The sequence below is a fragment of the Mercenaria mercenaria genome, chromosome 17 (genome assembly GCF_021730395.1).
Source record: "Mercenaria mercenaria strain notata chromosome 17, MADL_Memer_1, whole genome shotgun sequence".
Lineage (NCBI taxonomy): Eukaryota > Metazoa > Mollusca > Bivalvia > Venerida > Veneridae > Mercenaria > Mercenaria mercenaria.
The window spans coordinates 66,405,498-66,426,625 of record NC_069377.1 but is presented as its reverse complement, the minus strand read 5'-3'; the positions used below and the strand labels follow the sequence as shown (position 1 = coordinate 66,426,625).

Genomic DNA, 21,128 nt, shown 5'->3' with positions numbered 1-21,128 from the left:
GTCAGTCTGCAGTTACCTTGTCTGCACTTGTACTAAAACAAGGAGCTGCGTTCAATAAACGCTTGATGCCCCCAGTGGCATCCTTGTCGATAGATTTTGCACCTAGAAGTCTAAAACGAGGTCAAGGTCAAACGGAAGTCAAGTGATGTTTGAAGATGAGGAATGGTCACAGTTTACATCTGTATTAGTATCAATTCATTCTTGTAAGGGGTATTGATGCTAGACGAAACGGTCCCATTTGGTTAACCAAGAGATGGCCCATATAAAGCAACCCAAGTCCAAAATGAGGTCAAGGTCAAACTGAGGTCAGGTGATGTCTGAAGATGAGGAATGGTCACAGGTTACATCTGCATTAGTATCAAGTCATTCTAGTAAAGTGTATTGATGCTAGACGAAACGTTCCCATTTGGTTAACCTCATACAGACGGACAGACGAAGGAACGGACAGGACAATCACTATATGCCTCCCACATCAGTAGCTGCTGGGGGCATAAAAACCCTGGTCAGATTTTAGAACTTCGCACGAGTGATTAGTATGAAGAGCATTACATTGGCATGTCTCGCTCGGATTTTGCCATGTGTGTCATTTTTGAATAGACTGTCTAGACTCCTTCTCCTATACTATTGGTGCGATTTGATTATGCATACCATCAGCATGACCTGCTTGGACTACTTTTTTGCAAAGTTACTGATCCCTTTTATGGTCATTGGAATACTGCTATACTTTTGGTGGATTTTGATGAAAACTTCATACAGATGTTCATTACCAAGCCTTACTGGTCAAATGATTTTTCTTTAGTAATGGCCATTTGAATTTTATACATAAAACCTAAATATAACCTCTACTTCAACATTCTATTTCCTAAGAAAAACCTGCCTTTGCAAGATTAATACATAGGGTGACTTTTTTTTTCAAAAACAACAGTCGAGTTAATACTCTGAAAGAACTGTTTTTTTGATGACATTAATTAAACTTTAACTCAGATTTTTAAGAGTAGAATATTCTTACCAGGGGATCCAACTGGCAGCCTCTGGGAATTTTGTATTAAGCAAGAGCTGTCATGCGCTCGACTCATCGAAGAATGGGGTCAAAATATTACCACAGATATTCAGACAAAAGAAAAAAAAAAGATTAGACAAACAATGTTCCTGTATTTGTGGATTTCGATAAGTCTTGCACTAAATGGCAATGTGTGAACCAATTCAAAGTCCAAAAAAGGGTCATAATTCAGCCAAAATAGTTGTCAGAGTTATGAACTCTTGCCTACAGATTGAAATCATGATGATAAACAAGTGTTCAAAGTTTAAAGCCAATATGTCAAATAGTTTTGACAAAACATGGACTTGTATGAAAACAGAACAAATTTTCAAGTCCAAAAAGGGCCATAATTCAGCCAAAATAGATGACAGAGTTATGTACTCTTTCCTACAGATAGAGAGTAAATATACTGAACAAGTGATAAAAGTTTCAAAGCCATATGTCGAACACTTTACACAAAATAAGAACTGGTACGAAAAACTTAACCGAGATTTCTAAGTCAAAAAGGGCCATAATTCAGTCAAAATCTTTGATGGAGTTATGTTCTCTTACCTATAACTGGACATGGTGATGGTAAACAAGTGTTGAAAGTTTCAAAGCTTTATCTAAAAAGACTTTGTCAAAATATGAACTGGTACAAAAAACTTAACCCAGATTTTTAAGTCGAAAGGGGCCATAATTCAGCCAAAATCCTTGATGGAGTTATGTACTCTTGCCTATAACTGGACATGGTGGTGGTAAACAAGTGTTGAAAGTTTCAAAGCTTTATCTCAAAAGACTTTGTCAAAATATGAACTGGTACGAAAAACTAAACCATGATTTCTAAGTCAAAAGGGGCCATAATTCAACCAAAATCCTTGATGGAGTTATGTGCTCTTGCCTAGAACTGGCCATGGTGATGGTAAACAAGTGTTGAAAGTTTCAAAGCTTTATCTCAAAAGACTGTCAGATTGTGGACTGGTACGAAAAACTTAACCAAGGTGTGACGCCGATGCCGTGGTGAGTAGGATAGCTCTACTTATTCTTCGAATAGTCGAGCTAAAAAAGAAAGACTAGAGTGGTGTTTTTTAACCTACTTCCAGTCCCACACATCTCCAAAGTATTTTACCTTAAATTTTACAGAAATGATTTTCAGCTTGTGAAGTTTGCACACCTGATGTTTTGTTTGGGATTTATTCTAGTGATTCTTACTTTTGTAACTAATTATGCATCAAGAATTTGATTTACTTTTTATCTGCAGTATAGGACTAGATCATGCATAATTGATCAAGATCTTTATTACTGAACTCAAATAATAAAGCTAAACATCGCTTACAGGCAAGTGCAAGATTGTACATGCTGATCATGTGACCTATGATACGGCATTCAGTCTACTCTGAAAGCTGTTGAAAAGCACCTAAAACTCTACAGCTGTTTACAATGGCAAGACATCCACAAATAAATGGGGAGACCCGTGTCAGATCGACGCATCTGTAGCTTACAAAATGAATTGATTGTGCATGCTGCAAATTTCTTAAAAGCAGCAATTTTGAAGACCAGTTCTGAACACTAGATTTAGCTTATTTTTAACCCTTACCCTGCTAAATTTCAATAATGAACTTGTCAACCTTTAAATTTGGTCAGAACCATTAACTGTTAAAAGGAGAGCATACCAAAAAGATACTGACTGAATGGCAAGATCATCAGACTGCATGGATGTGCAGGCAGATCTTGATCAGACTGGTCGCAAAGGCAGAATCAATCGTGTCCAGCATGATAAGGGTTAAGGTTATTGCTAGGTTGTTAGAATTCATCATGAACTATTATTTCCAAATGTTGACACTGCAAGTACTAGGAACATCACTAACGTGTATAGGTCGACAGGTCACATCACCGCTGAGCACAACTGGTTTGAATAACCTTCTCCTTACTTACGATAGGTCAGTAATTTTATCCAAATATATCCCCAAAGTTTTCCACTACTATATATAAAGCTTGAAAATTACCATTTGACAAAAATTGTGCCAGTGTGACTTAAACAAGAGGGCCATGAAGGCCCTGTATCGCTCACCTGACCTACTGTCCTAAAGATCATCAAGATTAACATTCTGACTAAGTTTCATGAAGATATAGTCATAAATGTGGCCTCTAGAGTGTTAACAAGCTTTTCCTTTGATTTGACCTAGTGACCTAGTTTTTGACCCCACCTGACCCAGATTTGATCTTGACCTATAGATCATTAAGATCAACATTCTGACCAAGTTTCATTAAGATATGGCCATAAATGTGGCCTCTACAGTGTTAACTAGCTTTTCCTCTTATTTGACCTGGTGAGCTAGTTTTTGACCCTACATGACCCAAATTCATACTGGACTTTGAAATCATCAAGATTACCATTCTGACCAAGATTCATGAAGATATAGTCATAAATGTGGCCTCTACAGTGTTAACAAGCTTTACCTTTGATTTGACCTGGTGACCTAGTTTTTGACCCCAGGTGATCCAATATCAAACTCGTCCAAGATTTTATTGAGGGTAACATTCTCACCAAGTTTCATTAAGATTGAGCCAAAATTGTGACCTCTAGAGTGTTAATAAGCTTTTCCTTTGATTTGACCTGATGACCTATTTTTGACCCCAGATGACCCAATATCGAACTCGTCCAAGATTTTATTGAGGGTAACATTCTGACCAAGTTTCGTTAAGATTGGGCCAAAATTGTGACCTGTAGTGTTAAAAAGCTTTTCCTTTGATTTGACCTGGTGACCTAGTTTTTGACCCCAGATGACCCACATAAATATCGAACTTGTCCAAGATTTTATTGAGGGTAACATTCTGACCAAGTTTCATTAAGATTGGGCCAAAATTGTGACCTCTAGAGTGTTAACAGTCAAATTGTTGACGACTGACGGACGGACGACGGACACAGGGTGATCACAAAAGCTCACCTTTGAGCACAGGTGAGCTAAAAACCATAAATGAATTGAAAAAAAAATAACATGACTGTATGCAATCAGAAAACAAGAAAATTGAAGACAAACAAGTGGTCAGTTTAAAAAACTGTAATAATATTTTATTGCAGCATTTTGCAGTGTTTGACAAAAAATACAAGGCTACAATATAAACTATATTGATAAATAAAAATTAGATCAATCTAAAGATATTCAATGAATAATATAAAATAATCATCGCTGAAAAGTACATAACAATCAGACACAATAAGGTACTGTGGGATATTTTGGAAATGCCCAATTATGGACAATTATATTGAAATCTGTGGTTTAATTTGGTGTTCTTTTATACCAGATTTATGTAATATAACAAAAACTAAAAAACACAGATTTGGTATTGTGCAATATTTGCTATTTAATGAATGTAACAATAAACTAAAATATCTCGTCTCATAATTTTGGTACTTCCAATTTTACCTTTCGAGTAGATGAGGCGTTGTAGACCAATAATTAAAATAATTAAACACATCCAAAATAACCCAAAGCACTGTATTCTGAAAATTCATGGGTTGAATGAAAAACTGAACATTGTAATTTGTGTAAAATTAAGAAGAATTTATGTTGGTTTTTCAACCAACCCTATACTGCATTTTCTGTGTCTAAAAATACATTTATCATAAAGTAACATGCAAAGCTGGGTTTTCACTCTGCAGACGTGGTTTGCCAGGAGAAATGGTTGTACAATGGTTAAATATTACATCTAAAGAACACATTTAGCTAATTACACAGACAACGCTCATAACAATATGTCTGAAACACATTTCTTGTAACCATATCATTCTAGAACATTTCTGAACAGAGGTATTACTAAGTGAACCTTTTACTTCTATTTATTTCCAGCGTAAACAAGAGCACCGCCTTGCGGGTGCTGACGCTCATCTGATTTTTTTTGTATAATAGAAATATTGTCCTACCCATGATTTTCTAAGTCTAAAAAGGGCCATCATTCTTGCAAAAAGCAGGATAGAGTTATGTTTCTTGATGTACAGTGTCCACTTATGATTGTGAAAAACTGTTGCAAGTTTTAAAGCAATAGCTTTGATAGTTTATGAGAAAAGTTGCCTTAAACATAATACTCAATCAAGAAAATGATTTTCTAAGTCCAAAAGGGGCAATAATTATTGCAAAAAGCAGGATGGAGTTATGTTGCTTGCTGTACAGGGTCAGCTCATGATGGTGAACAAGTGTTGCAAGTTTCAAAGCAATAGCTTTGATAGTTTAAGAGAAAAAGTTGACCTAAACATAAACTAACAAGAAAATGTATTTTCTAAGTCCAAAAGGGGCATAAATTATTGCAAAAAGCAGGATGGAGTTATGTTTCTTGCTGTACAGGTCAGCTTCATGATGGTGAACAAGTGTTGCAAGTTTCAAAGCAATAGCTTTGATAGTTTAGAGAAAAAGTGACCTAAACATGCCTAACATAAAACTTAACCAAGAAATCTGATATTTTCTAAGTCCAAAAGGGGCCATAAATTTTTGCAAAAAGCAGGATGGAGTTATGTTTCTTGCTGTACAGGGTCAGCTTATGATGGTGAACAAGTGTTGCAAGTTTAAAGCAATAGCTTTGATAGTTTAGGATAAAAGCTGACCTAAACATAAAACTTAACCAAGAAATTGTATTTTCTAAGTCCAAAAGGGGCAAAATCTTGCAAAAAGCAAGATGGAGTTAGTTTCTTGCTGTACAGGGTCAGCTTATGATGGTGAACAAGTGTTCAAGTTTCAAAGCAATAGCTTTGATAGTTTAGGAAAAAGCTGACCTAAACATAAAACTTAACCAAGAAACTGATTTCTAAGTCCAAAAGGGCATAATCTTGCAAAAGCAGATGAGTAGTTTCTGATACAGGTCTGCTTATGATGTGACAGTTCAGTTCAAGCATAGCTTTGATAGTTTAGGAGAAAAGTTGACCTAAACATAAAACTTAACCAAGAAATCTGAATCAAGTACAAAGGCCATAAATCTTGCAAAAGCAAGATGGAGTTATGTTTCTTGCATACAGGTCAGCTTAGATGGTGAACAAGTCTTCCAGTTCAAAGCAATAGCTTGATATTAGGAGAAAGTGACCTAAACATAAAACTTAACCAGGCAACGCCGACAACCGACGCCGACGCCGACAACCGCTCAAGTGATGACAATAACTCATCATTTTTTTTCAAAAAATCAGATGAGCTAAAAAAGCCCAAACCATTTCATAACAGAGCAGGACTAAAGCACACATGCAAGGGTCATCTGACAATGTAAAAATGTGGAAGTAGCTTTTGAACATACTTTACAGATGGTACAACTCAAAATTCAAGATACGTATCATTTGTGACGTAAACATAAGGTACAATGTAAGTTTTGTTCATGTAAGATCTTTATAATACTCTGAAGATTTGTTCAGTTTTGGATTTTTGCCAGAGAGATAATATAATAATGTCTACTCAAAATTCTGATTCCTCTATTTGTAAACATGTTCTATAACAAGATAAAACCTTAATACATGTATCTAACTTTCACCACATACATCTATATTATATTTGCATCTGTAATCTTTCTTCCACACATATGAAATTATACCTTGTTAATAACAGGTAAAGTAAACTTTTTTTTTTTAGAAATTTTACCCATTTTATTAAAATGGCACATATAAACGTGTAAAAAAATGGAATATACAAAAAGGCAAGACATATAAACATATTAAGGCATCCTACATTATAGGAGAAAAAAAAGGTACATAAATATATCTTACAATACCTATAAACAAACACAGAACTTGCTCTGAAATTCAACTGGCTTCATTCGAATTGATATTTCATGTATCATAGACTTTAAACACATAAAACATGAGGTATTTACTATTATACACAAAGTGCAGGGACAGGGGGTGTGAAAGGTGGGGGTGGGGGAGTAAAGGCCTTTAACATAGATTCTACTTACTGAGTGAAAACTGGTGAAAACTAAGAAAAGCACAATAGTATAATGTGCACAAGTTTTTCATGTTTAGGCCTCTAAATATAGGGCTGACTTCATTCCGAATTAGATTGTTCATTAATTTCCAACTTCCTAACAAAAGATGTGTGTCAATTTACCATTTCATTCAGAATTTATCACTTCTTGCAACAACTAAAGCACTACTGTCTTTGACATTCCTTTATATACCATCATAATAGCTATGCCGTATTTGAAGGATTTGATAATGTTTTTAAAAAGCACTCTTTAAACATAACATCATGGTTACTATACAAATAACTGTCCTATCCTAAAGGGGCATTCCTCCAGATGTATGTCACTCACAACATGAAAATTTTCAAAACAAAAACAATGTCTCAAAAAATATCAATCAATCAATTATTTTTTCTGTCAATATTTTTGGAGTAGACTGTAAAGTACAACTAAAACCCAATCTGACTAAAGTACATATCCTATTATGCTACGCATAGGATCTGAGAACAACCTATTCATGGCCTCGTTCTGACGACCCTTTCGCTAGCCAATCAGAACCTAGCTTACAACATTTTGCAAATCTACCTGAAGCCTTGACTTTTAATATTTACAATTCTTAAGTCGTATTGTGTCAGATGACCGGTTAGCTCAGTCGGTAGGCCACTTGCTTTGTAAGCGAGGGGTCCCGGATTCGAGCCCTGAAATAACTGCATATTTTTCTTACTCTTTGGCATTCTAACAAGTCGTCTGATTGGTTAAAATAAAAATAACAATACTGGAAATCCAAAATACACAGATGACGTATGTGAATGGGTCGTTCTCAGATCTTCGTTTAGAAGATCAAGTACTTCAGTCAGATTGAACTAAAACCCTTCTGCAAATTATGACATATTTTCACTGTATGACTAACACAGCAGAACTTTTCAGTTGAAAGTCAGTATCTCTAATTCCAAGAGATCGAGCGTTTTACATCCAGATAACCGAAATTCGACTTAAAATGATATTTTTGTGCACATGTTTTTGAAAAGGACTTGAAAATTTTTTCTAGTTAGCCAGAATTTTGAGATAAGCAAGTTTGACAAATTGAGTTTCAACTTATTTACATACTATGCAATATTTTTATATGCTAATAAAAAAATGTAATTTTTCAACTTGGAGGCATGTCCCTTTATGGACGTTCTACCATATTTTAACTTCAGTTACCCCATACAGTCATATCCTCATTTCATACAATTAAAAGCAAAACAGATCATCCATTTAAACTGCAAAATCATGAAAAATAAACCTGTAAATGATAATCTTGAAAACATGGCAAAAAATGGTAAAAATATGAATTTATTTTTACAAAATACATGAGATGGCATTATGCTCTGATAAAAATTAGGTTATCACAGGAGACACAAATTATTTACACTAAGCTAAAATTATAAACATAATCTATTCTAGTGTATCACTAAAATATGACAATATTCTTTTTAACTTAAACATTCTCTCCAATTTCTAAATATTCTAAGCAGTTTATGATGTACTAGACTACAAAGGTTGCTAATGTACACATTACTTGACTTCTATTTTTAGTAACTGACAATGTACCAAAGCTACTGGGCTGCAACTAATACACCAGTCTATCTAATGTTGATGAGGTATAAGGGCAATAGTTCTGACTACTGACCAACAAGCTGTTCAGTAAGTGTATTTTATTACTAAGTAAGAAATTAGGTTACACAGCTTTCAATTAACAAAGTCAAGATGACCAAATACCCAAATACATGAATAGCAAAACAATCGTTTAATTTATCAGTATGCTAGAATAAAGAAGTGTATCTTAGTGTAGCTGTGCTGACAAAAGTGAGTGAAAAAACCATGGTCTAGTGAAACAATGAGTGTTTAATACAACAAACAAAAAGCACCATTTCTACATATACCTGCAGTTAACTAGAACAGAATAAATATATATTGCTACATCCGTTTAAAAAAAAAAACAATACGCAAACAGCCCTATATGAAAATGTTTTGATCAGTGAAAATATAGTAATACCCAATGACCATGACTACGTATGGAAATTAATCTACTTCTATCAGAACATGTTTCAAATACAAAATGTAAAAGAAAAGTGTTTTTTTTTTTTTCATATTTATAATCATTTTTTTTTCTTTTAGCATTGGGAATTTTCTATGTGTTTTTCTACAATCATGACAATATGAGTTTCTGTGTAGATTGTTGCTAAGTTAAATGGAGGTTACATATGGAAGAATCCAAAATAAACAATACAATAAGCATACTGTTGTTTAAAATACTCTACAAGTAAAGATCACATGTGGAGATAATCTATGTACTATAAAACATGGAAATATCTACACAGTAGATAAATATTTAGAGTTTCATATCTGATTATCTAGAAAATTGGTTTTGTTCACAATTTTGATCAGCTGATACGTACAAAAACACCTTACACAGGAAATGTTACTTTAAACATTCCTATGAAGACAGGTAGAAGTTCAATTGTTGTGAACCAACAATCAACATATCTGCCATGACACTATTTTAACATATAAGCTAATTTCTCTTATAAATAATACTCTTTCCATTTACAATATATTGAAGGAAAATATTAATTCAGATCTGTTTAAATAATATCAACATTTTTCTACATTGTAAGGCCACACCAAATTGATGTCTTGTTCTTCGGATTTTTTTCAAAAATATTTGGGGCGGTAAGCGAAAAAAAAATTAAAATATTTTTTTTTCAAATCATCATTTATTGATGTGAGCAAAGAGCGATGAAATAAAAAAAAAAAGTAATTTTCGCTTATGTCGTGTTTAACACCAAATAAAGTGTATTTCCACTATACTGTATGACAAGCTGAAACAATCTTAATTTTGGTTCAGCAAAAATGTGTACAAAATAACCTTATCGGCTGATGCTCAAACAACAGTTTCGGAGAAAAGACTCTTCACTGAAATGAGACTTGGACGTAGTAAGTTAGGAGTCTGAAAATACATTTATCACTGGATATTTTATTGTGTTCCTCAGTGTAAACGGCACATGCGGCAATTAGTGGCTGAATGTTTGTCCCATACATACTTTCAATGGGTCTTCTTTATTAGTATACTTAAGTGGTCATGAGAATATTGCCGGGAGTTTCATGTTTGATAATTATCTTTTGAGTTAGGGTACCTGGTTAGAACTTTATTCAAACTAATTCGACTTGATCCTCGGAATATTGAGATAAGTTTTTCATATGTGCAATATCTCCATTTGGTTAGGTTGCCCAACAGAAATATAAAACAATCATTAATGTGACCGTCAAATTATTTGGACTAGTTTGAATTTTTTATCACGTGTTTGCATTTGCAGGGGACATCAATCATTATACACTGAAAATGCAGTTTGTTTTAAACATAATTACTAAAAATTGTGATATTACTTATTTTTCTCTTCTCTAAACCCTAATACTTCAAAGGAAAAGACTGTCAATACTTCAAAGAAAAAAAATGTTTTTACAAGCTGATACTCATGTTTGCTCTTCCATTTCGCCATTTCTTTGTGTCTTTCCTTTTTATTAATTGTGGAATTTTTCTGGCAGTCCCACATGAATTTGATCGTTGTCCAATTATAATATACAGACAACAAATCTCGTACATGTGATACGCCAGATTTTTCAACATCTGGACAGCGTTGTTAGTGAACGTCATTTTTCGTAGTTTTACGTGATTATTCCCAATGTTGAGCTTTAGCTGCTGTAATTTCTACTCAGCTCCAATTCATTTACAATACTTGTTATCACTACCAACTTATTCCAAAGATTATTGTCTGTTAACTAGTATATTTTTTCTAATTTAATTTTACACAATTTCATTCATGCAGGCTGCCATTTTTCATACGTCTGCTCACTTTGATGAAACAAAACCACTACCATACAGTTAAACTTGTATGGACAGTAGCAAATATGGACAGTCGGCGGGTAAAATGAAAATAAAAGTACTGAAAATGACTTTTATTTTTTTTTCATTTTGTCAAAAAATAGGGTCTGCGCTCCCGTAAACTAGAAAATTAAAAAATGCTGGCCTAAATTACAAGCTAGGTGCGTTTAAACTTCGGAATTTCCACCTTTTTTTTACGTTCCTACAGATTTCGACCCAGTGCAAAAAATACGCCAGGTGCGGGCGGTAAAAAAAAAATAAAATTTTTTTTTTTCATTTCCCGTCAAATTGGTGCGGGAAATCCGACGAACAGGTAATCAATTTGGTGTGGCCTAACCATATATTCTTAAGACGAAAATAATTACCTACACAGATATTTTTTGTAACTGACAACACATTATATAACAATTCATTTATTACATGAAATCTATTTTCACTTAATCAGAAAGAGGTATATAATCAAAATATTGGAAGACATTAGTCAACCTTATTTTTTTTTTAAGAAGCAAGCAATCGCAGGCAGACTTTCACTCCGGGTTAATAGCCGAGACCAAGACTGAAGCTTTATAATCTGAACACCAAAATATGAATAGTCCTTAAGATGAGCAATATAATTGTATGAACTAAATTGCAGTCTTAAAAACAGTCTGATGTTGTTAAAACATGAAATTACAAATAAGTACCGTAAATACCCATGTATAATGCCCATCCATGTATAATGCACCCCAACCCACAATTTTGAGCACAAAATCTTGGAAAATAACTTTTTTGTACAATCCAGAAAGAAAACAATAGAAATGTAAACATCCAGTGACTGAATTTACCTCCACCGCAAAGTCTTCAAACATGTTAACCATCAGAGTTTATCAAGTGTTATATGTCATGGTCAGTTACACTACACTGGACGGATCTCAAAAGAATTTAAATTCAGTTTTATTTGTGTGTTGTGGAAATAGGACATTTGAGTTGAAGAGCTGTTCAATTCAAATAGATAACAGAAAATTTTTGTTTTTATCTGTTAAAGATCAAACAGCTAGTAAGTATCCACATGTAGCAGGAAAGCCTACTGTATCATCTTTTAAATAATACTCAGCCCTTTGTAAGTATCATAACTTTGATTTTGAATATTTTTTTCTTTTAATATACTCTTTAATTCACCAATTTTGTTTTTCAGAAGGATATACCATACTCTTTTATTACAGTATGTAACAGCACAATTAGTTTTTAGCCTTGCAAGTTTAGCAAGAAACAGTCGTAAACAAACTTTGCATTGAAGTTGGAAAACCATCTAAACCTGTGTGTAATACACAGCCCAGATTCAGGGCCAGTTCCAGGGGTCAAAAATATGCACATTATACACGAGTGTCTGCATCAGACCACTAGTTATGAAGAAAGCATAAAGTTTAACTACTATATGTATAATATGACTCCAATGTTTTAATCGGGTGTTCTTGAATGTCAAATACGAAATACTGTACTACTATAACAACAAAAACAAATATTTAAATAAACAACAACAACAATAATATAACAAACACAAAATGGTTCTAATATCATTGGGTCAAAGATTTATCCAGTATTCTGTGGTGGTCAAAACTTATAACATTTTTACTGTATAATTTATCTAAAGGAAATCATTCAAAATTGTGCTTTCAAGCCTTACAATATCAACTACACATAGAGACCTTGTCATGTAAAGTAGACGTTACTGCAAAAACTATTTTACTCCATATGTTTCATATAGACTATAGAAAATTAGTCACCTTTAAAAAAAAAAAAGAAAAATCTGAATTACATTTTCTTTTTGTTACTTTTCTCAGAAATTCCCTTTTTTTAGTGTTTTACATTTAACTCGTATAAGATTTTATGTTGGATTTATAAAACAGTATTTTCCATTATATGACAACTTCATCACATGACTCAGAGGTAGAGGCCGTATCACCTCCGATGTTTTGTCCTCAGTGAACAGAGAACACACCCCTCACCTGGGATTCAAACCTGTGACTTTCTAACTGGCAGTAATGTTTTCTGTTCTGAACAAATTCTATAGACTCATTTACAATACAGTCAAGGCGGAATATTAACTGAAAAGTAATGCATCTTTTTACATGACATGGCTCATAAACAAATATTTCTTCAAAGATATCACAAAAACTTGGTTAATTTAAATAAAAGCATTCTAATTTTTCTACAAAAATCATTCTATTCCTTCCATAAAACTTGTGTCCAAATTTTGTATTAAAGTTCTAATAAATCCCATTTCTTTCCGAGTGTTTTCAAAAATGATTCGTGGATCCTGAGACTCGCATCGCAAGCAGTTTGGCGCCATCACCATTGCAAGATTGTTCACGTCCATCTTGGTCACTAAAGCATTTTCTGGGGCTGCAAAAACCTGAAGCAAAAAAAAATGAAGCCATTTTTTACATCTCAATTTTCAAAATCGTCAATTTCATTTCAATAACCCATTAGTGTTTGACATTTTTATCAATGTTTTTAGCACATTATAAGAGTCCATTTCTTGGCCAATACCAGTATGAGTATCTGATAAGGATAAATGTTTGTAATCTTATTGGAATTCAATCCTGTTACCGAATGGATTGCTAGCACGAAACCTTATACTCTACATACATTTCCTTTAGAAGTGTTTCAACTACTATAAGCATAATTCCATTCATCAATTTAAAATAATAAATACATTTTTTCTTTTATATCATCCACATCTTTAATTTTCATCCTGAGATTATGTCTTGTCTCAAAGTATTCATATTCCAAGAGATGTAATTAACTTTAAACCTCCTAAAATAGCATATATCCAATACATATAAAAAAGTTTTGAAATATTTCCTCTAAATTTTTTTCCCAATCAACATACCTGCAAAAACCTTATAAGATAAGCCAGTACAAGTCGGTTGATTTCTGGAAGTCGGTTGACAACGGCAACAGCAGCCTCAGCATTTGTGTAATTAGCGATGCAATCTTCGTAAAAGCTGTCAGGAATGAGCGGAGATTCAAGTTCTCGGTACCACAATTTGAGTAACGAGGCCGGAATATGTGGATCATTACATTCTGTTGGTGGCTTCCATTGATCACAATGAATCTTCAATGCATTCACTTCATCAATATCACCAGGTACTCTGTAAATATATCTCAGATTAGTAAAATATTCAAAATAAGGATCAATCTTTTCCTTTCGAAGTTATATACACATTTTCTGGAAAGCATGAGGATCATTTTTGACAAAAATATTCTGTTCCCAATTTAGATTTAATTTATCTCAATTCCTACAAAACAAATCCATCCTATGTTAAATTTTTTTAAACTGTAACATTTATTGGCCTCATTGTAACTTTTAATGAAGAACTAACTCTTTTTTTCCTATCTCACCTGAAGATGCCTTCAGTTTGAGCACCATTGAGCCGCAGCACCCATTCTGACAGTGAAGTCTGTATCCATGGTAACCGTCTCTCGGGATAGTGATCTCTCTGCATCTTCATTACATCCTCCAGGGTACTTCCAAACATCGAGGGACAGTATATGGATTTCTGAAAAAAAAAAAAAAAAAAAAAAAACATAATGCACAATTGTATCTTGTTTCTGCTGCGTCACAGAAATCTTGTTAACCAAACGTTTTCCTAACTTTCTTCTTAGTGCAATTAACAAATAAATTTCCTCATTAACAGTGTTAGAGAATTAATGACTTCAGATATAATTCCTTTGGATTGCTAATATCAAAATACTCATGAAAATTTACTTTTCAAACAGATGGGTTGATTATATTAGATTTATAGTGGTCATGTTGGGTACTTTTCTGTACCTTTCCTAACACTCATCCACTACATATTTAATGCAAATACTCTCACTGTCATCTGTTCTATTTCACATTTACATATGCAATTACCTCTCACTTTTACTTCTACATATGAAAATACCCTTCATCTTTGACTGATCTTTTTCATATTCACACATGCATTGCAAATACCCTTCACTTGTTCTATTTAACATTTACACAGGCAAATAATCCTCAATTGCACTTCTTCTATTTCATATTTAGACATGCAATTAGCCCATATTCTTTGCTTCTTCTATTTCACATTTACGCATACAAATAGCCCTCAGCTTTACTTGTTGTTATTTCACATTTACAGAGGCAAATACTCCTCCACTTTGCTTGCTCTGTTTCACATTTACAGAGGCAAATACCAATCACCTTGCTCATTCCATTTCAAATTTACACATGCAAGTACCCTCACCTTTGCTTGTTCTATTTCATCTACAGAGGGTTTTCTGACCCCTCTTTTGGCCCCAGATTGCATGGTCCTCTCTAGTCGTCTTTGACAATGTTCAGCAAAGTGATGGATAGGCACCTGAAGATGAAGCAATATGGTATAATGAAATATGTAGGCTGAAAATGGCTCTAAACCTATTCTATGATAACATTATCTGTTCAAATACCAAGTAACATTGAAACCTGTAGTTGTAGCTCTAGATCATCTATCCATAATAAGTACAATGTCACTACTACTGATGAATTTTTATGAGAATTTGTTTGTTTGCTTTAGGTTTAACACTGTTTTTCAACAGTATTTCAGTTAAATAACAGCAGGCAGTTAACCTAACCAGTGTTCCTGGATTCTGTACCTGTACAAACCTGTGCTCTGCAAGTAACTGCCAACTTTCCCACATGTATGAATCAGAGGTGGTGGATGAATGATTTTCGACACAATGTCTTTTATCAAATCATCATGGAGAACATACATCGCGCCCGGGATCAAACTCATGACCCCGCGATCTGTAGATCTGCACTCTCCCTATTGAGCTAAGTGGGCAGGCTTTGTTTATGAGAAACTTACTTTGCTGAATAGGACAATACCTCTCTACAGGACATTTAGGGGTGGGCCACCTAGTTTATATTTATTTTATAAGTATGGCTACTATCATTTCATTAGTTGTCTCATACACAAAAACCTTGTATGGATTAAACATTTTTTTTTATTAAAACCCTTGAAAGTTTTATGACCTTCACAAATATATGTGTATGTATTCTATGACACTTGACGTTGCTATTATTACAGTTTTTCTACTACTAAAACCTCGAACTTTTTTCTGCTAACAATAAAACAATCATCTTTCTAAGTATTTTTCAAACAAGACATTCAATGCCTTTTCAAATTTTGTCTTATTTCCTTGTTAAACAATACAAAAGAATAGTTTAAAAAAAAAAGAACATGCAGGAACTAAAATATTTCAAGTCAATAAATCAAATAACAAACTTCATGCAGAGCGAAATAAAATTCTTTGTGCACATACAATTTTATTAAAGATCAGACCATAAAACGAAGCAAACTGAAATAATATAATGATTAATTTATCCAGTCCGATATTGGATGGACTAATTAGAACTGTCTTCACCAGTAGAATTGGTTAATACTTTTAAAAGTTTTGCAACCAACTTATTGTAGCATTTACCAATTATCACTCTGATGGAGTTAAATGATTTTTTGTAAGCAAATACTATCTGTAGGTAAGCATACTAAGTCAAGTAAGAATATAACAAACCATCACCAATGTACTAATCTAAGAGGACAGTATGATCTAAAAGAGATATATTCATTCAAAGTTCAAATTCTGTCAAATGATCTACCAGTACATCTGCAATTTATCTAAAACTTAATCCAAAAGTGTAAAAATGTGACCATTTAAAAAAAATGGAAGTGTCATATTGTGACTTTTTAACAATAACAAATATGACCAATTAAGATCCCCAAAAGTGTTCTAATTTAGACAAGAGCTGTCCGTAAGACAGCCAAGCTCGACTATTCGAAATATTGTCCTAGAAGCAGGAAAATATTACCCAAAAAGGTTAAATATCAAAAGAGTTTTAAGTACAAAAGGGGGCATAATTTGACCAAAATGCATATCAGTTATGGGACTTGCTGCTATCAACTAGTTTTATAACCCCGAAGGCACATGTGAAGTTTCAATTCAATATCTGCATTAGTTTTGGAGATAGAAACTCGCATGTAAAACTTTAACCAGAATGTTCAAAGTCCAAAAGGGGGCATAATTTGCCCAAAATACATGCCAGAGTTATGGGACTTGACCCAGTGAGGTTGGTAATTGATCTAGAAAAAGAAAAAATAAGTTTCAAATCTATATGCCTTTTAGTAATAGCTGTATGTACTTGCACGCAAAACTTTAACCAGAATTTGCTAAGTCCAAAAGGGGGCATAATTTGGCCAAAATGAAGGTCAGAGTTATGGGACTTGCTGCTATCAACTAGTTTTATAACCCCGAAGACACGTGAAGTTTCAAATCAATACCTGCATTAGTTTTGGAGATAATATCTTGCATGTAAAACTTTAACCAAAATTTTCTAAGTCTAAAAGGGGGCATAATTTGCTCAAAATACATGTCAGAGTTATGGGACTTGACCCAGTGAGGTTGGTAATTGATCTAGAAAAAGAAAAAATAAGTTTCAAATCTGTATGCCTTTTAGAAATAGCTGTATGTACTTACACGCAAAACTTTAACCAGAATTTTCTAAGTCCAAAAGGGGGCATAATTTGGCCAAAATGAAGGTCAGAGTTATGGGACTTGCTGCTATAAACTAGTTTTATAACCCCGAAGACACATGTGAAGTTTCAAATCAATATCTACATTCGTTTTGGAGATAGTAACTTGCATGTAAAACTTTAATCAAAATTTTCTAAGTCCAAAAGGGGGCATAATTTGCTCAAAATACATGTCAGAGTTATGGGACTTGACCCAGAGAGGTTGGTAATTGACCTAGAAAAAGAAAAAATAAGTTTCAAAGCTATATGCCTTTAATTGATGGCTGTATGTACTTGCATGCAAAAACTTAACCAAGGTGTGATGCCGACGCCGACGCCGACGCCAGGGTGAGTAGAATAGCTAGACTATTCTTCGAATAGTCGAGCTAAAAACAAGCTGCACTAAATGTGATTAAATATTATCGGTCATTTAAATCCTTCCGTAATTTGCATATTTCTTAAATGATCTTGCAACAATAAAATAAATTTTTATTTCACAGCAATATCAAGCTGTTTTAATACTAACTGTTTTAAGTAAGTACATATTCATAAACTTAGACAGCCAATATAACATCATTCTCATCCATCAGATGTTCACCAAAATCCCGAGAGGAACCTCTGATTTATTTCTGTCGTTTATTTGGTGAGCATGCCCACTCGTAATTACTACCGGGAGAAGTTTCAGCCAATCAATGTTCGCCACTTTTTGGCACACCAAACTGAAATTTCAAACAATATGCAAGCAAGGTAGTTGCTAACGATGGATAAAGGCGATATTCCATGATTGCGATTAATACAGATTTATTTCTGTTATTCGATGTTAAGAAATTTACCTGAAGAAATAATAATATTCCTCGTAAGTCGGCATCGATATGAAAGGACGCGGTCACGCTTTTCACGGACAATTTTTATTGGTTCGCTACATTTTGTCGCGAAACGACGCTGATTGGCTGAAACGTTTTAGCTGTAATGTAACCAAACCACAAATATCGGCGAAGTGTGCCAGAAGTTCATCCGGGGAACCACGGTAGACCTCTGGTACGCGAGAATGATATAACATCTTTCACTTTATTAATTTTTGTTAGTATAAAGCTTATTATAGCTAAATATAGACCAGGAAGATATTTTCGCACTTTTTACCGACACCAAAAAGCTAGCCATCCGGAAAACTGAAAAACAAACTGCAAGCAACTAAAGCATAAAGCTCATGTGTTAGTGAGAAGTGTTATAAACCACTATATCCCAGCATGCAGAATAACGCATGTTCTTCTTACATGATTATAATGTTCATCGTCAATGATGTCGGTGTATCGTATACCGTGAGTCTTGCACCAACGAGCTAGGCTAAACTGTTGATGAATAGGCAAAAAATAAAACATGTAAAGCCAATATGTTCATGATATATGCAAGAACAGAGTAAAAATGATAACACATAAGTAATTAACACAATCATAATAATAGGCACCGCAATAAAAATGATAATTTTTTTTAAAATTCAGATGAATCTTAAAGTTTTTATAACTTATAGACATAACATGTCTGAATGTTAGAGATTTCTGTACTTAAATTATTTTCTATGCAGGAATCAGCTGTGTGAGATAAATTTGTTCAGTCATTATTGGTCAAACTGTCATCAAATTTAGTAATTTGTTTTGCAGGGTCTAATACTATATTCCATAAGTTAATACGTGACTGTCACATAACCTGACCCGTGTTCTTAGATTCCTTACAAGTTTTCTGTAAGTAATCGACAACTTTTCTACATGAATCTTGAGGACAACTCCCTGCATAAATCAGAGGTACTTCCCCATCTGACTCAGGACACAACTTCCCCAAATAAATTAAAGGACAACTTCCCTACATGAATCTCCGGACAACCTCTCAACACAACTTAGAGAACTTCCCAACATAAAGCAGAGGCTGAGAAGAAACAACCTTAGTTGTATTGTATACAGTCAATTATCAAAGAGTTTATTCTAATAGGGTCTAGTTGTTATAACTAACCAAAGCCTTCATTTTGGATAGCCAGTCTGGTTTGACAAGCATGGTTGATAACAATGATTATGATGCTGATGCCTTGAAAATATCAGATGAATGATGGATGTAAAAAATGCAGTAAAAGAAATAACTGCTAAGAACAAATCACAGAGTGACAGAAATGTGCCTAGACAGAAACCATAGTGAACAGAGATATTAAAACAGCACAATTATACACATTATACAGTATAGACAACAATAACATATTCTACAAAGTAACTAGTAACTGTCAACCCATCATAATGATTATACCATACACATATAATAACTTACACTTGTTTCCTGAACATACATTTTGTTAAAAGCTAGTTTTAATCAAACTGAGATTGTTATAAGACAAAATTCTTCCCAAAATCTTTTTAAGTTTCACACCAAGGCAAAGTACTGTAGTATAGAAATGTTTCCCCATGAAACACTTTAAACATATAAGTTCACAGTACACTTCACCAATAAAAGTCGATCAACTACAAAAACCAGTGAAAAGAAATGTAAGTATATTGCAAATCAAATGATCTATAAATCGAGTATGTAAAATTCTATATATTTTAAACCTAGTTCATTTTACATTTATTGCAAACAAAGTTTTCATAACTTCCTGGTTGATATAACTCCTTCTTTTGCCAGAAACCAGAGACAAGGAGTCCATTGCTCTATCCCTGCACCAGCCTCTATTACTGGCAAAAGGAAATCATGAAGTACAGATACAAGTACCTATTCAATATAACAATTTGGTGTTCATTTAAGAAATAATTTACAGGAAAAGAGTGCTTTAATACTATTTATGCTTGATGGGCAGTTATACGTCCGTCGTAATAATTTCACGAGGGCGCAGCCCGAGTGAAATTGTTTGTACGACGTATTACCACCCAAGTGTATAAATAGTGTTTAAACATGATTTTGCTATAAATTATTTCGATTCTAATATGCCCTTAATCTAAAACAGTAGATAAAATATAGAAGTGCTCTTTCTTGGTCGCAACACAAACTTTGACGTCACCGCACGTTAACGTGACATCATTCTATTGTAAGTGTTTTAACAGAGACAAGCATATTAGAATAGACGTTTAACATCCTTTTTAAAGTAAGACTTTATCTGGACATCATCTGTTATACCCATTCCTGCTTTTATATTTTTGGATTCCTGTACTGTAAATAATTATCGAGTCATAGATTCAAAATGACCAGTCCAACAAAGGTTACAGGCATATTCAATGATTGGCAATATTACTGGGGTGCTTTGGTAGTAAATCAATGATTAAAGGATTAATAACTACTTTTCACTACATATTGTTTGGAAATCCTTAATCAGCATGTGCCATATTTTTGTCACAGAGGTCATTTTGAATGTTGCTATATCATACTTACATTTTCTAGGTCATATTTGGGATCTATATGTCTGGATATATAACCCTCTAGATAGGAATAGAACTTGTGTGTAGGTGGGAAGAAATTGAGAAGTATAGCCATCAGCTCCCAGCCTCTCTGTAAGCTGTCCCTGCAATAGATGACAACATGTTTAATATGGGACACACATCTTACACACAGTCTTGCCAGTTTTCACAATGATTCGGTTTTTTGCCAGGGTTTTTGGAGAGCACTGACACTATTTTTACATATATATCATCTTTCATTTAGAACATCAGTTCTTCAGCACTAGGCTCGG

General features: G+C 33.8%; 1 protein-coding gene across 8 annotated transcripts in view; it reads right to left on the bottom strand.

Annotated features, from left to right (window-relative positions):
* Positions 1-7,967: 7,967 nt before the first annotated feature.
* The window catches only part of LOC123537297 (rho GTPase-activating protein 39-like), a 126,412-nt gene continuing 113,251 nt past the window's right edge, over positions 7,968-21,128 (bottom strand). For 7 of the 8 annotated variants that reach the window (XM_053528467.1, XM_053528468.1, XM_053528464.1 and 4 more), the window contains 6 exons: positions 20,831-20,960; positions 18,703-18,777; positions 15,128-15,241; positions 14,262-14,419; positions 13,750-14,011; positions 7,968-13,269 (listed from right to left, as the gene is read on the bottom strand). In XM_053528467.1, the coding sequence (XP_053384442.1) occupies positions 13,075-13,269; positions 13,750-14,011; positions 14,262-14,419; positions 15,128-15,241; positions 18,703-18,777; positions 20,831-20,960 (934 nt within the window). In that variant the 3' untranslated portion in view covers positions 7,968-13,074. The remainder of the gene's footprint in view (positions 13,270-13,749; positions 14,012-14,261; positions 14,420-15,127; positions 15,242-18,702; positions 18,778-20,830; positions 20,961-21,128) is intronic. The other variant, XM_053528466.1, reaches the window with a different exon arrangement.